This window comes from Mobula birostris, chromosome 7 (assembly GCF_030028105.1).
Source record: "Mobula birostris isolate sMobBir1 chromosome 7, sMobBir1.hap1, whole genome shotgun sequence".
Taxonomy (NCBI): domain Eukaryota; kingdom Metazoa; phylum Chordata; class Chondrichthyes; order Myliobatiformes; family Myliobatidae; genus Mobula; species Mobula birostris.
In genome coordinates this window covers 10,250,060-10,267,092 of record NC_092376.1, presented here as the reverse complement: position 1 = coordinate 10,267,092, position 17,033 = coordinate 10,250,060, and the positions used below count along the sequence as shown (strand labels likewise).

At 42.4% G+C, this 17,033-nt stretch overlaps 1 protein-coding gene across 3 annotated transcripts in view; it reads left to right on the top strand.

Moving 5' to 3' along the window:
- The window catches only part of pak1 (p21 protein (Cdc42/Rac)-activated kinase 1), a 326,605-nt gene that overhangs the window by 294,317 nt on the left and 15,255 nt on the right, over window positions 1-17,033 (top strand). For all 3 annotated transcript variants that reach the window (XM_072262611.1, XM_072262613.1, XM_072262610.1), the window contains 5 exons: window positions 3,799-3,862; window positions 5,015-5,063; window positions 5,166-5,278; window positions 7,818-7,935; window positions 12,914-13,013. In XM_072262611.1, the coding sequence (XP_072118712.1) occupies window positions 3,799-3,862; window positions 5,015-5,063; window positions 5,166-5,278; window positions 7,818-7,935; window positions 12,914-13,013 (444 nt within the window). The remainder of the gene's footprint in view (window positions 1-3,798; window positions 3,863-5,014; window positions 5,064-5,165; window positions 5,279-7,817; window positions 7,936-12,913; window positions 13,014-17,033) is intronic.

The window sequence follows — 17,033 nt, the reverse complement described above, 5'->3', positions numbered from 1 at the left end:
CAGTGAATGGCGGTGCTGGCTCAAAGGGCCGAATGGCCTACTCTTGCACCTATTGTCTATAGTCTATAAAACAGCATTACTCTGCGGCCAAGGTGCAAAACACAGCATAAAATGTATGTAGCACGTATAAGACCCCAAGCATATATCCGTCCATGAAGACTACCTCACTATTACGCTCTCTTTGCGCGAAATATTTTTTATATTTCTTATTGTACCTCAGTAATTTTCTTGTGTATTGCACTGTACAAAATAAATCTCACAGAATATGTCAGTGATATTAAATCTGATTCTGACAAGAGACTGCAGGTTCTGTAATCGGGGTAATAATCTGCTGGAGGCACACGTTCAAGTCAAGTTTAATTGACATTGAACCATGTATGAATACAACCAAATGGAACAGAATTCCTCTAGAGCCAAGGTACAAAACACAATACCAATAGTCACACATAGCACAAGGCACCCAGTAAGGCAGCATCCATGAGGATGCAGGGGGGCATTAACATTTCCTTTCCCTTCTGCTGAAGTTCCCTGACTCAGTGAGTTCCTCCAGCAGATTGTTTATTCTGATCTGTTAGTCTTGAAGGTTGTAATGATGTGGGCACCACCATCTCTGGCATCTCTGCTGGTTGTCGGTGCCTGTAGGCTTTTTCTTGGACGTGGGAGAGAATGGTTGAGCTGCATCTGTTACATATGGATAGTTTTCCTGAGAGGCTCGGAGTCACGTTTATTATTACTGACATGCAGGATGTTGTGAAAGTTGTTGTTCTGCAGTAACTCTAGCCAGATTTCTGTAAAGCTGTGACATTATCCTGTGGTTTTTGAATCCAGTCCCTCACTAATGGAAGCCAACACACCACATGCCTTCTTAACCACCCTATCAATTTGCGTGGGAACTTTGAGAAGGTGATGGTGAGCTGGCTTCTTGAACCACTGCCGTCTTCGTGGTGTGAGTGGACCCACAGTGCTGTAAGGGAGAAAGTTCCAGGTTTTTGACTCACGAATGATGATATATCTTCAAGCTGGAATGATATGTGGCCAGAAGAGCAATTTCCAACGATGCTGGTGTCTCCATGCTTTTGCTGTCCTTGAACTTCCAGCTGGTAGTGGTGGTGGGTTTGAAAGGTGCTGTCTGAGGAGTCTTGGTGAGTTGCTGTAGTGTGTCCTGTAGATGGTAGAAACTGCTGTGACCAAGTGTTAATCTCCTCACCTGTCAGATTCCTCATTCTTCAACCCTTTACCTCTTCCACCTAGCACCTCCCAGCTTCCCACTTCATCCCCCTCCCCCACCCCTCACTTGATCTCACCAGCCAGCTTCTACTCTACCCCCGCCCTATCTCCCCACCAACATCTTATCCTGGCTTCCCCCATCATTTCAAGCCCTTACAAAGGGTCTTGGCCAGAAGCATTGACTGTTTGTTCCCCTCTATAGCTGCTGCCTGACCTGCTGAGTTCCTCCAGCATTTTTTGAATGTTTCTGTGGATTTGCAGCATCTACAGAATCTCTTCTGGTTATGCTATGTCCTTTTGTGGTGTCGAGCTTTCTGTATGTTGTTGAATCTGCACTCATCTTGGCATAGAATTTGAAGTCATGGGTGAAGGGTGAAAGGTGAAATCTTAAAGAAGAATATCAGAGTTACCATCTTCACTCAGAGGGTAGTGCGAGTGGAATGAACAGCCAGCACAAGTTATGGATGTGGGTTCAATTTCAACATTTTAGAGAAATTTGAATAGGTACATAGGAGGGTTATCATCTGGGGGCAAATTGATGGGATTAGGAACAGTTAGGAATAGGCTACATGGGCCTGTTTCTGTGGTGATGTACGACTCTCTGACAGTGGAGAGGATTCCATCGCACTCTAAACTTGAGTCTTACAGGGTCTGGGGAGTCGGGAGGTGAGTTACTGCAGGATTTGTCACCTCAAACCTATTATTACTGACCCCTTCATGTCTTGTAGTGGCTTGGGGCCCATTGGGTGAGACGTTTGCTAGTTAGGTGTCAATAAAACATTATTAAATGATGCCCTTTCTTTCTTGCTGCTTTCCCTCATTGGCTTTTCTGTATTGTAGCTGCCATGGAAAAAAATCTTTTAACAGTTCTCTCACTTCCCTCTGGTCAGTTTAGGAATATCACGGGCATTTTAAACACATTTGTAGACAATATGTGTGTTAACAACTTGGAAGGTTTTGGGCTGAGAACTCGCCAATCCCTCTTATTGATCAGTCTTGTTGTTCATGTTAGTGGGAATGAAAGATTGATTCTTTGGATGTGAGTGTTGATGCCATTTATTATACAAGCTGTAAACTGTAGCCGTGTATCCTCATATTTTAGTTACCATCCTTGTTCCTCTCCCAATCTGTTACCTACATTTTGAAGTTGTTGTTCTCCATTCCATTCACAGTTTACATGTCCCTCCTACTGGGAGTTCAGGTAAAACTCTGTGGAGAGTGTTTCTAAGCACTAAGCAGTAGTCTTTTTCAGTTCTAGCACAGTATCCCATTTTGAAAGGGTGTTTTTGCTTATTTTCTTGCTGGCTCTGTGAACATTTTTGCCAAGAAGTTAGACAACCGACCTGCTAAATCTGCATAAATAAAGACCCCACACACCCCAGAATGTTTTCCTTCTCCTGCTTCCCATCAGGCAGAAGATACAAAAGCTTGAAAGCACGTACCATCAGGCTTAAGAAGAGCATCAGTTGGGCAGCACCGTAGTGTAGTGGTTAGCACATTGCTTTACAATACCAGTTGTAAGTTTGGGGGTCAATTTTCACTGCTGTCTCTAAGGAGTTTGGATGTTTTTCCTGTGACTACATGCGTTTTCCCCCAAGTGCTCCGGTTTCCTCCCACATTCCAAAGACCTATTTGGGTTCGTGAGTTGAGGGCACACTATGTTGTGGCAGAAGCATGGTGACACTTGTGGACAGCCCTGCACAACTCTCACTGATTTGATTTGACATAAACAATGCATGTGTTGGTCATGGTCGCAAAGTGACGCATTTCACTGTATGTTTCAATGTACATGTGACAACTCCAGCTGATCTTTATCTAGCTTCTATCCTGCTGTTATAAGATGACTGGTTCCTTCGTACAATAAGATAGATTCTTGACCTCACAATCTAACTTGTTATGACCTTGCACCTTATTGTTTGCCTGCACTACACTTTCTCTGTAATTGTGACACTCCATCTTCATTCTGTTACTGTTTTACCTTGTACTCCTTCACTGCACCTTTGTAATGAATTGTTCTGTGTAATGGTTGCTAGAAAAACAAGCCAAAATTACTGAGGGACTCGACACTGTGATATGTTTCCAAATAACCAGATTCAAAGTTGAGAAAAGTACATTTGATCCTCTATTATGAAACCAGCAAAGACAAGTGATCAAAATTAGTGATAGTAACAAAATGAGCAAAACAAACAAAGTAACGAAATATGCGGTCAACAAAAAATAATTACTCCCTGGCTCATTCCCTCTCTAACTAAACTAATGGTATAAAGGGTGAACACGTGACTATAATCATTTACTTCTACCAGGCCCCAACCCACATGACAAATTACCATAACCCAGAATAAAATGCGCAACACAAAACACAATACAGACAGACAGAAAATAGATACACGGTGCCAACAGTTCTGCAGGAACAGTAAACTTTTCACTGTACCTCAGTACATACAACAATAATAAACCAGTTTGCCAATTCACCTTGGAGACTTTTAAAATTATCTTTTATAGTTCATCTTGTTAATTTAAAAGGTAATGAATGGATTCACTGATCTTTTCCATCTTTTCCTCATCTCATAGGGAGTATAGTAACTGTCGGTGATCCGAAGAAGAAGTATTCGCGATTTGAGAAAATTGGACAGGGGTTAGTAACACATTATGTGCTGTTGAGAAATTCCATATTTCACTTGCTGCCTGAAGTTCACTGTGTCTTGAGCTTGCGTATCATCCTCTGTTGCTTCCAGCCCGCAATTGCTTCATGCAACTATCTAGTCTCCCTGCTGTTGAAGTCAGTCTATTTGTGATTCACAGTCCACCTGCCTGTAGTTTGCCATGTTTGGGTCCACATGTTACTATACCCCATAAGCTGTAACATGCTGCAATGATTTAAGTGGCTGTCAGTAGATAGTCTACATGTTCTGTGACTATAAGACACAGGAGCAGAATTAGGCCATTTGGCCCATTGAGTCTGCTATTCAATCATGGCTGATCCTTTTTCTTTTGTCCTGGCCTTCTCTCTGTAACCTTTGATGCTATATCCAAACAAGAACCTATCAAGCTCTGCCTTGAGTGCGCCCAAAGATCTTGTCTCCACAGCTGCCCGTGGTAATAAATATCTTAAATTCACCACCCTCTGGCTAAAGAAATTTCTCCGCATCTCTGTTTTAAATGGACGCTCCTCTATCCTGAGGCTGTGCCCTCTTGTTCTAGACTCCTTCCACATCTATTCTGTCTAGGCCTTTCAACATTCAAAAGGTTTCGATGAGGTTCCCCTCTCATCCTTCTGAATTCCAGCAAATACAGACCCAGAACTATCAAAAGTCCTCATATGATAACCCTTTCATTCCCAGAATCTTCCTTGTGAACCTCCTCTGAACCTTCTGCAATGTCACCACATCTTTTAGCTGAGGAGCCCAAAACCGTTCACAATACTCAAGGCGAGGTGCCTCACAAGATTTCAGAGTATATTTTAAACACGAGACTCTGCAGTTACTGGGAATCTCCAGCAACACAGGCAAAATGCTAGAGGAACTCAGCAGATCAGGCAACATCCATACATAGAGTCAATATTTCATGCCGAGCCCCTCCATCAGGATGAAGTCCTGAAGAAGGGTCTCGCCTGAAGCATTGTTCATTCTCCTCCATAAGTGCTGCCTGACCTGCTGAGTTCCTCCAGCATTTTGTATGTTGCTGCAGTGTATGTCCACTTGGGTTCTGTTGCTTTAAGATGCATTGTGTGAATGCCCTTAGAAGCATATCAAAAGCCTGCTAAGCACTATTTGTTCTGTGCCAACAGGGCTTCAGGCACAGTGTACACAGCAATTGATGTGGCCACGGGGCAAGAGGTAAGTTTAAAAACGTAAAACACTTCCTTCTAGCATGAATCTGATCCAGTGCTTTTAAAGTAATTCAGAGACTTCTGAAATATTTTCTAATTTTATCCTCAGGTCGCAATCAAACAGATGAATTTACAACAGCAGCCGAAGAAAGAACTGATCATTAACGAAATTTTGGTTATGAGGGAAAATAAAAATCCAAATATAGTTAATTATTTAGACAGGTAAGTAACAACCATAAGGACAACTTACACGTGCCTGTGATAAGTTTCGTATATTGGCCACTCTGATTATGGTATGGAAAGCCATATGTCAACTGTTGATTCTTCTCCATAGACACCTGCCAGACCTGATTTTCTCCAGCATTTTGTGTGGGTTCTCAATATGATATTTTGACGTAGAGAGGATGTTTCCTATAGAGGAGTCTAGGACTAGAGGGCACAGCCTCAGAATACAAGAATATCCCCTTAGAACAGAGATGAGGAGGATTTTCTTTAGCCAGAGGGTGGTGAATTTGTGGAATTCATTGCCGCAAACAGCTGTGGAGGCCAAGTCATTGGGTATATTTAAAGCGGAGGTTGCTAGGTTCTTGAATAGTAAAGGCATCAAAGGTTATGGATAGAAGGCAGGAGAATAGGGTTAAGAAGGATAATATACCAAACTCAATGGGCCAAATGGCCTAATTGCTTTTCTCATGCATGTGATATGAGCAGCATTCCTTGTAACTTGCATTGTATGATCTAGTAGTTAGGAGTCTGATGTTAGCTTGACACTGCCCCAGTCCTATTTTAATTTGGAGTCCAGCTTTGCTCTTTCTCCATCTGTGCTCTATACAGTGAGGAGATGCCGATTAGCAACATTGGCTTTTGCCTGTGGAGGATGGGAGGGCTTGGCAAGGCAACATGATTGGGGTGTGTGTCTGGGGGCTGGATGGACTTGGTCAAGCTGATGTACTGCATCATGTCATTGGCTATTGTATCGAACAGATGTGTGCTTCTTGGCTGTGGACATCAGATAAGGAAACAAAATTAATTAATTACATATTGGGAAACATTTCTATTAAACACTTTCAAAAAAATCTATTCATTATTGGCAGCAGGCTGGTGATACTCATGGTTATTAAAATATTTTTCATCCATTAAAATTTGATATTGTGCATTTCTGATGGCAGCTTTTGGTTCAATTTTGCTTGAGTCATCTCTGAAGGAAATATCCATTTAGTCTCAAATAAGTTACTGTTCCCAAATCCTTTTTTCTTTTGTCAAGTTCATCACTCTGTAAAACCATCTCCGATTAACTGCAACTGCTTTTGTTTTGGGGTTCGCTCTCCAAGCAACCATATTTGTGAAAGGAGATTTCCTTGTTTTTCCAGACGCCAGCATCTGTCATCTTAGGTATCTCTAATCCTCTTCTAATCTTCATCTAACCCTTTCTTCTTTACTCCCTTGTGAGAATCAGGGGAACAGAGGCCTCCAGAGATTGCCTGCTGTCATAAGAATATTGAACAGTCCCCTAGGACAATAAGATGGACTCTTGACCTCACAATCTACCTCAACGTAGCCTTGTTCTTTGTTGTCTACCTGCACTGCACTTGCTCTGTAACACTTCATTCTTCATTTTGATATTTTCCCTTCTACTAACCTCAACAAATCAAAACTAGGTTTATTATCATTAAGTCGTATGTTGTGAAGTTTGTTGTTTTGCCACAGCAGTACAGAGTAATACATTTAAAGATTACCATCTTATTGTAAGAAATACCAAAAAGATGAGCGATACTGTAAAAGTTGTTTTGCAGCAGCAATATGGTGCAATACATAAATTACTATAAGTTACAATAATTAAAATAAATAGTGCAAAAGAGAAAAATAGTGGAGTGGTGTTCACAGACAGTTGTAATGGCCTATTGTAATGAAATGATCTGTGTGAGAAAATGATCTGCATGCAAAACCGTTTTTCAATGTACCTTTGTAATAAACCAATTTACCAATATCTGTGGAGATAGAAGCAGCAGTAATGTTTCAAGGCGATGGTCTTTCTTCAGATATAGAAAATTTGCAATGAACAAGTAAGCTGATACAGAGCAGGGGGAGAATCAGTAGAAGAGCTACTAGAGTTAGGGGCAGCAATAATTACTTTGGAATAGTGATGTGAGGAAAAAATGCACGCTTCTCTATGTCTACTTAAGTATTGTTTTCTTATCCTCAGTTCTGATGAGAGATAATTAAACTGAAACATTAAAACTCAGTTTTCTAATCATAAATGAAAGTGATTCTGCAGATGCTGGAAACCCAGAGCGGCACGAGCAAAATGCTGGAGGAACTCAGCAGGTCGGGCAGCACCTACGGAGGGGAATAAACAGGCGACGTTTCAGGCTGTGGCCATTTTGTCAGGACTGGAAAGGAAGCGGGAAGAAGCCAGAATAGAAGGTGGGATGGGGGAGGAGAAGGAACTCAAGCTGGAAGGTGATAAGTAAAGTCAGGTGAGGGGAAAGGCAGGTAGGGGGTGGGGGAGGGGGAAATGAAGTACGAAGCTGGGAGATGAAAGGCGGAAAAGGTAAAGGGCAGAATAAAGAGGAATCTGAAGGGAGAAAATAGTGGACCTAGGGAGAAAGGGAAAGAGTGGAGCAGCAGAAAGCAGGTGAGAGTTTCTCTCATCTCCACAGATACTATCTGCCCTGTTTTCTCCTTTATTAAGGAAAGGAAATAAAATTTCTGTTGTTTGTGAAGATCTAAGGCCATTTAACTTGGCTTTCCTTCCCTTTAGTTACCTCGTGGGGGATGAATTGTGGGTGGTTATGGAGTACCTGGCCGGTGGATCACTGACTGACGTGGTCACAGAGACGTGTATGGATGAAGGACAGATTGCGGCTGTGTGCAGAGAGGTAACGTTACAGAGCGGCACATTTCGTATCACCTGGACACCCTCTAGAACTTTTCAAATATGCTCAGTGTGCTCTACATGGGAGGGAAACCGAAAGGGAACAAGTACCATACAGTCTGAATTTGAATAATTCTACTTGCTTTATGTATTTATTGAGATACAGCGTGGAGTAAGCCCTTTTGGCTCTTCAAGCTGTGCTACCTAATCTCGAGACAATGTACAATGACCAATTAGCCTACTAACCGGTACATCCTTGGACCATGGGAGGAAGCCAGAAGAAATTCACGAGGTGACAGAGAGAACGGAAAACCTGCTTGCAGACAGCGGTGGGAAATGAACCTGTGTCACTGGTACTGTAAAGCATTGTGCTACACCACTGTGCTGCCCCATTTAAGCTGTATCAGGTCCATCATGGCTGTGCTAGGTTTGCGCGCGTGCGCGCGCACACACACACACACACACACACACACAGTTACTTCACACAGCTTAAGGGCAAAGCACTCTGGAAGAATAAGGATTTATTAAAGTTCATTATGTGCCCCCACCCCCACCCCACTGAATGATAAGAGGCATAGATCGAGAGAACAGCCAGAGACATTTTCCCAGGGCAGAAATAGCTAATAAAAGGGGGCATAATTTTAAGTTAGGAGGAAAGTATAGGGGGAGTGTCAGAGTCAGGTGTTTTCTACGCAGTGGTGGATGCGTGGAGCATGCTTTCAAGGGTGGGTGATGAATCTTTTACTGTTTCCTTTGTGAGTTAAACTTCAATTGCATCAGTGACAACTGCACAATGTATATATTCACACATTTCCTAACTTGAAATTCAATATTGAATACCTTTGGTCTTTAAAGGTATCATAAAGGAGATTTTCATTTGACGTGTGCTCTGGTTGAATATGTGAGTGACTACATAGCCTTTATTAGTGGTGCCACATTAGTGCAGCGATTAGTGAGCTGAGAGTTTGGTCCCTGCGTCCTCTGTGAGGAGTCTGTACACCCTCCCTCGAAAATACATGGGTTTCTTCCAAGTGCTCCAGTTCCCTCCCACAGTCCAAAGACGTATTGGTTAGTAGGTTAATTGGCCATCGTAAATTGACCTGTGATTAAGCTAGGGTTTAAATTGGGAGATGTTGGGCAGTATGGCTCGAAGGGCTGTAAGAGCGTATTATATTCCCTGCTTATCTCTAAATAAAACAAATAAGATAAATAAAAATTATCCGTTCTGACAGACAGCATCAGGGAGGGAGTATAGAACTCTGGCTGGAGAAGATAGCCAAACGGTTTCCTTATTATGTTAACATTCCTAATTCTATGAAATGAATTCCCCTCCACCACGCTAGCTTTACATTTCTTATGACCCATGTTTGAATTAAGATGCATCTGTTCCATCTTTTCCGATTAATGTTCTCATGCACGCTGCTTCACACATTCATCGCTCCAGCATAATTCTGAGAAACTGTCACAGTTCATCAGTTTCAATTTGTGAAACTTGGCAAATGAGCTGCCTTCTGTCATCACGCCGTAAAGCAGAGGAAATGTGTTATTCTTTTTAAAAAGCGCTGAAGTAACTGGGCAGTATTGCCAGTGAATAGCTTACTGATGCTGTGCTTTCTGTAAATAGACAGTGTGTGATTAAAATACAGCCTCTCCTCAGTGCAAATGTCATGTAGAAAGGAAATGGTATTTCCAAGGATGAAATTGATTAACTTTTTACTGCCTTCATTCTGGTGAAATGTGCAGTTGTTCTATTAATTATCCAGCTCCTTAATGAGTTGAAATTTCTAATCTAGCCCCATCGGGTTTTTTGTTGGGAAAAGGGGAGATCCATAGGGCATAGGAGCAGAATTAGGCCATTTGACCCATTGAATTTCCACTGCCTTGCCATCTCGGCTGATTTATTATCTCTCTCAGTCTCATTCTTTTGCTTTCTCCCTGTAACCTTTGATGCCCTTATTTAATCAAGAAAATATCAACCTGTACTTTAAATATATCCAATGACTTGGCTTCCACAGCCTGTCTGTGGCAATGACTTCCACTGATTCACCACCCTCTGGCTAAATAAATTCCTCCTCATTTCTGTTCCAAAGGGACTTCTTTCTATTCTGAAGCTGTGCCCTGTCTTGGACTTCCCCCTCTATAGGAAACATCCTCTCCACTTCCACTCTATTTAGGCTTTCAGTGTTCGATGGGTATCGATGAGATCCCCCTTTCCCGGGATCATTCTCATAAACCTCCTGTGGACCCTCTCCAGTGCCAGCAGATTCTTTCTTCAATAAGGGGCCCAAGACTGGCAAACCTCAAGTGTGGCTTGCTAATGCCCCATTCTTGCTTTTTTATTTTTTACCTCTCAAAATGAATGCTAACATTGTATTTGCCTTCCTTACTAGTGACTTAACTTGCCAGTTAATCTTTAGAGATAATTAGGCTCCTTTATCCTACTCCCAGGCCCTACAACAGCCCAGTCCTCTCTTGCTGACCACCTTTCTTATCTGGCAATTGAGCATCTCCAACTAGAGGTGCTGTTGCAGTGCCCTGACTCAGCCATTAGGTGTCACTGGTAGGTAAAAACGTGCCTTAACTACAGGCATAGTGACACACACAAAATGCTGGAGGAACTCTGCAGGCCAGGCGGCATCCATGGAAAAGAGTACTGTCAACATTTCGGGCCGAGACCCTTCAGGACTTTTAGAAATTTGTCCTATTGTCCCGCTGAAGGGTCTCGGCCTCAAACGTCAATTGTACTCTTTTCCATAGATGCTGCCTGGCCTGTTGAGTTCCTCCAGTATTTTGTGTGTATTGCTTGGATTTCCAGCATCTGCAGATTTTCTTTTGCATGTATAGTCATGGTGTCCTGTGTATCACTGCAGACAGGCATTAGCAATACCAGGTGTCTCCCAAGGTTCTGTGCAGAAACGAGTGGGAACAAGACCAGCAATTAGTTTGCAAAAAGATTACAATGGTCTTCCCCGGGTCATTCGGAGATTCGGCATCTGGAATGCAAACAAGGTTGAAATTTAAAGTTTTGTCTTGGAAAACCTCCCCTTGTAGCACGTACAAAATGCTGGAGGAATTCTACAGGTCAAGCAGCATCTATGGAAAGGAATAAAACAGCCAACCTTTGGTGCTGAGACTGCTGTCTGACCTGCTGAGTTCCTCCAGCATTTTGTGTGTGTTACTCTGCGTAATCTCTTGTGATTTTATAGCATCTGCCCTCTAATCCAGGCAACAGCTTAATAAATCTCTATTGAACCCTTTCCAAAGCTTCCTCACCCTTCCTGTAATGGGGGCAACCAGAATTGAATGCCATTCTCCAGATGTGGCCTACCAAAGATTAATAAGGCTGTAACATCATGACTCTTAATGTCAGTACCGCAAGCTTCCTGATGATGTGGAAGAACCAACAGAAGATAGTCATGGAGCACGTCAGCACAGAATCTGTTAGTGTCATCTGTTGTATCTGGTGCTCCCAATGCAGCCACCCCTACATTGGAGAGACCCATCGTAAATTTGGAGACTGCTTTGTCAAGCACCAAATTCTGGAAAAGCAGAATTTCCCAATGGCCAACCATTTTAATTCCTACTGTCATTCCCATGCTAACATGTTGGTCCATGGCCTCCTCTTGTGGCACAAAGAGGCCACTGTCAGGGTGGAGGAGTGACACCTTGTATTCTGTCTGGGTAGCCTCCAGCCTGATGATATGAGCATTGATTTCTCCTTCCAGTGCATTTTATTTTCATAGTCATAGTCATACTTTATTGATCCCGGGGGAAATTGGTTTTCGTTACAGTTGCACCATAAATAATTAAATATTAATAGAACCATAAATAGTTAAATAGTAATATGTAAATTATGCCAGGAAATAAGTCCAGGACCAGCCTATTGGCTCAGGGTGTCTGACCCTCCAAGGGAGGAGTTGTAAAGTTTGATGGCCAGAGGCAGGAATGACTTCCTATGACGCTCTGTGTTGAATCTCGGTGGAATGAGTCTCTGGCTGAATGTATTCCTGTGCCCAACCAGTACATTATGTAGTGGATGGGAGACATTGTCCAGGATGGCATGCAACTTGGACAGCATCCTCTTTTCAGACACCACCATCAGAGAGTCCAGTTCCATCCCCACAACATCACTGGCCTTACGAATGAGTTTGTTGATTCTGTTGGTGTCTGCTACCCTCAGCCTGCTGCCCCAGCACACAACAGCAAACATGATAGCACCGTCTCAGAAAAAGGGGCTTCCATTTCTTTACATCTCTTTACTCAGGGCATTTGGAATCTCAGTTCCAGAGCACTGTGGTTCAAATCTACAGGGTCCATTGTACACCTGCTGCAAGCTACAGCAAGTGGTATTTATGGCTAAAACTGCAGTAATCTCTTTAATTTCCATAAAGACCATAGAACATCAAAGAACAGTACAGGCCCTGCAGCCCACAATGTTGTGCCAACCTTTTAACCTATTTCATGATCAATCTAACCCTTCCCTATAGAACATAAAAGACACAGAAGGCAGAATTAGGCCATTTGGCCTGTTGAATCATGCCTGATTTATTGTCCCTATCAACCCCATTCTCCTGTCTTCCCCCGTAACCTTTGATGCCCTTACTGTTCAAGGAACTATCAATCTCTGCTTTAAATATATCCAAAGGCTGGGCCCCCATGGCCATCTGTGGCATTCACCAGAATGACCAGATAGCACTGGGTGGCATCAAGCTAACATTGAGACTGAACTACTAGACCCATACACTGCAATATACAAGGAAGACTGCATCATATTGTAAGTCCTTTGGCCCATTGCATCTGCTCCACCATTCCATCATGGCTGATTTATTCCAGACCAGAATAGAGGGCTATGTGGGAGGGAAGGGATCTTAAAGTAGGTTAAATGTTCGGAACAACATCTGGGCCGAAGGGCCTGTACCGTTCGTTCAATTTTCAATTATAAGAGTTTTTTTTTAGTGTTTCTCCCTTGTTGTTTGTTCCAGTGTTTACAAGCCCTGGAGTTCCTACACTCAAACCAGGTCATTCACAGGGACATCAAAAGTGACAATATCCTGCTGGGAATGGACGGATCCGTCAAGCTAAGTACGTATGTGATTCTGCTCTGTTGTAAACATCTGACCGAACAGAGGTTTGTGGCTCACTTTCTGTAGACCAGCATTTGACTGCAAAAAGAAATCTTGGAGGGTTCGACCAGGTTAATCCTGAAGCTCTGAAGTCCTGACAGAGTCATTGTCTTAGAAAAAGGGGTATGCTATTCTGTTCTGAAAGGAAAATCTCTTTACTCAGGGCATTGGGATTCTTTGGAACCTCAGTTCCAGAACACTGTGGGCAGAGTCCTCACGGTCCATTTGAACACCTTTTACAAGCTACAGCAGATGGTATTTATGGCTAAAGCTGCTGTTATCTCTCATTATTTCCATAAAGACCCTAGAACATTATAGCACAGTACAAGCCCTTCAGCCCATAACATTGTACCAACTTTTAACCAATTCCATGATCACTCTAACCCTTCCCTGTAGGACTTAAAGGCATAAAAGTAGGATTAGGCCATTCAGATCTGCTCTGCTATTCTATCAAAGCTGAATTCCATCCAGTGGAAATGGCAGTCAGGCAGCATCAAGCTAACATTCAGGTTCATCTACCTACACCATCATCATCATCGTCAAGTGCCATGCCCAGATTGAGCTTTGACTGCCATGGCCCACACACTCCTGTTTCGGGTCAAGTGGATCAATCCATTGGTATTCATTTCCAGTTCTCTGGCTGCTGTCTCCATCATCATTTGTCTTTGCTCCTTTTGCTTTCTTCCCTTCATTCTTTCCCGTAATTACCATGCATTCTAATTCCTCTTTCCTAATCACATATCCAATGAAGTTACGTTGCTTTTTCACGATCTCATACATTATTTCTCTTTTTGTTCTTGCTCTGTTCATAACAGCCTCGTTAGATATTCGTTTTATCCATGATATCCTTTGCATCCTCCTCAAAAACCAAATCTCTGCTGCTACAATTTGTTTCGTCATGTTACTAGATATTGTCCAACATTCTGATCCATATAACATAACTGGATAAATGTAACATTTCAGTACTCTGAGGCGTGTTGTCATGCCTAGTTTAGTATTGGTCAGTATACTCTTCATTCTCATAAAGGTGTCTTTTGCCATCCCTATTCTTCTTTTGATGTCCATGTCGTACCTGCCATCTGATGTCACCCAGCTTCCTAAGTAGCAAAAGTTCTGTACTTGTTTTATGTCTTCCCCATTTATTTTCAGCCTGCAGATAGGATTCTGCTTCTTTTTGGATATCACCATACATTGTCTTTTTGCAATTGATAGACCCATTTTTGCATTTTCTTCAACAATTATATCAATTAAGTTTTGTAGTTCTAACTCCATACTTACAATTAACAGTGTCATCCGCATATCTGAAATTATTGATGTTTTCACCGCCAAATTTGATTCCCAAGATGTCTCTTATTTTTTGTGATATTGTTTCACTGTACACATTAAACAAATTAGGGGAGAAAACACACCCTTGTCTAACGCCTCTCTTGATTTTTGTAAACTGACTCACTTCTCCATCTATTCTTACAGCAGCAGTTTGTTCCAGTACAGATTTCTGATTGGGTGGAGGTCTTTCGAATTTAGATCTAGAGTTTTCTGTAATATTTCAAATAACTTATTGTGCTTCACTTTATCAAATGCTTTAGTGTAGTCGATAAAACAAACAAACAAATCTTTTTGCACTTGAAAAGTTTGTTCTGATAGTATCCTTAACATCAATATCGCGTTTCTTGTACCTTTGTCTTTCACAAAACCACATTGTTCTTTAGCTATTTCAGCTTGTATCTTACTTTTAGCTCTTGCCATCAAAATTCTTATAAGTATCTTAGTGACTTATGGTCCTATGTAATTCACATTCTATTACTCCAGATTCCTTCGGAAGAGTGATAAATACTGATTTTTTTTCCCATCTCTTCTGGTATTATTCCAGTCTCATAAATGTCATTGATTAAATCAGCAAGTTTTCCAATTCCATAATCTTCAAGGGTGATAATTACACCATACGCTGCAAATTACAAGGAATGCTGCATCATCTCATAAGATCTCAAAGCAGAGGAGCAGAATTAGGCCATTTGACCTATTGCATCTGCTCCACCATTCCTCATGGCTAGTTTATTATCCTTCTCTACCCCATTCTCCTGCCTTCTCCCCATAACCTTTGCTGCCCTTAACTAATCAAGAACCTATCTTTTCCCGCTTTGAAAATAGCGAATGACTTTGCCTTCACAGCCATCTGTGGCAATGAATTCCAGAGAATCACCAGGCTCGGGCTACAGAAATTTCTCCTCCTCTCTGTTCCAAAGGGACATACTTCTTTTCTGAGGTTGTGCCCTCTGGTCCCAGGTTCTCCCATTATTGGACACATCCTTTCCATGCCCACTCTATCTTGTCCTTTCGCTATTCAGCAGGTTTCAATGACATTTCCCCCTCTTTCTTCTAAACTGTAGCGAGTACAGACCTGCAGCCATCAAATGCTTCTCATATGTCAACCCTTTCATTCTTGGGATTGGTCTCGTGAACCCACTCCAATGCTAAGTAGACTGCAACAACAGGATAGAAGCTGACCTTCAGCTTGGTAGTACATGCATGGTTTCTATCTTCTCGCCTCACCCATCGGGTAAAAGACAGAATGTCTGTTCTGAAAGAGGATTATGTTAGCTGCTTTATGGAGTCAGCAAATAGGACAGACAATCCAAAGTTGAAAGTAAATTGATAACCATGTACACCCATGCGATTCAATTTCTTGCAGGCATACTCAATAAATCCAGTAACCATAATAGAATCAATGAAACACCGCACCCAACAGACAACAAACTGTGCAAATACAAAAAGAAAGTAATAATAATAAATAAATAAGCAATAAATATTGAGAACTTGAGATGAAGAGTCCTTGAAAGTAAGTCCCTAGATTGTGGGAACATTTTTCAGTGATGGGGAAGTGAAGTTATCCCCTTTCATTCAAGACCCAGATGGTTGAGGGGTAGTAATTGTTCCTCAGCTTGGTGGTGTGAGTCCTGAGGCTCCTGTACCACCTTCCTAATAACAGCCGAAGAGAGCATGACCTGGGTGGTGGGGAGGGCTTTACCTGTGGTGGGCCATGAAAGAGAATGGTTTTGGTGACCTGTTGAAGCATGCCCACAACTCTGCAGCTTCTCGTAGTCTCAGGCAGAGCGGTTGCCATTCCAAGCCGTTATGCATCCGGATAGGAGGCATTCTGTAGTGCTCCAATAAAAAGTGGTGAGGATGAAAGATGACATAGTGGGAGAAGGGATGGGATTGCAGAGTGTGGGAGGGAAAAAAAGCTGCTGGAAAATGAGTGCCAAAATGATAAGAGGCATAGATTGAGTAGATATCCAGCAACTTTTCCCAGGGCAGAAGAGGGCATAACTTTATGGTGATTGGAGGATGGTATGGAGGGGGGTATCAGAGGTAAGTTTTTGACCTAGAGAGTGATGGGTGTGTGGAACTCATTGAGGGGTGGTGGTGGTGGCAGATACATTAGGGCCAATTAAGATACTTTTAGATAGGCTCATGGATGATAGAAAAATGGAGATCTACGTAGGAGGGAAAGTTAGATTGATCTTGGAGACCTGAGGAGAGCTAAGGTGCTGGTGACCCCTGTTTCCATCCAGGGGGTCAGTGTGGATATGGTGGAGGATTACAAATACTTGGGGATACGAATTGACAATAAACTGGACTGGTCAAGAACACTGAGGCTGTCTACAAGAAGGGTCAGAGCCGTCTCTATTTCCTGAGGAGAATGAGGTCCTTCAACATCTGCCCGACGATGCTGAGGATGTTCTACGAGTCTGTGGTGGCCAGTGCTATCATGTTTGCTGTTGTGTGCTGGGGCAGCTGGCTGAGGGTAGCAGACACCAGCAGAATCAACAAACTCATTCGTAAGGCCAATGATGTTGTGGGGATGGAACTGGACTCTCTAATGGTGGTGGCTGAAAAGAAGATGCTGTCCAAGTTGCATGCCATCTTGGTCAATGTCTCCCATCCACTACATAATGTACTGGGTAGGCACAGGAGTACA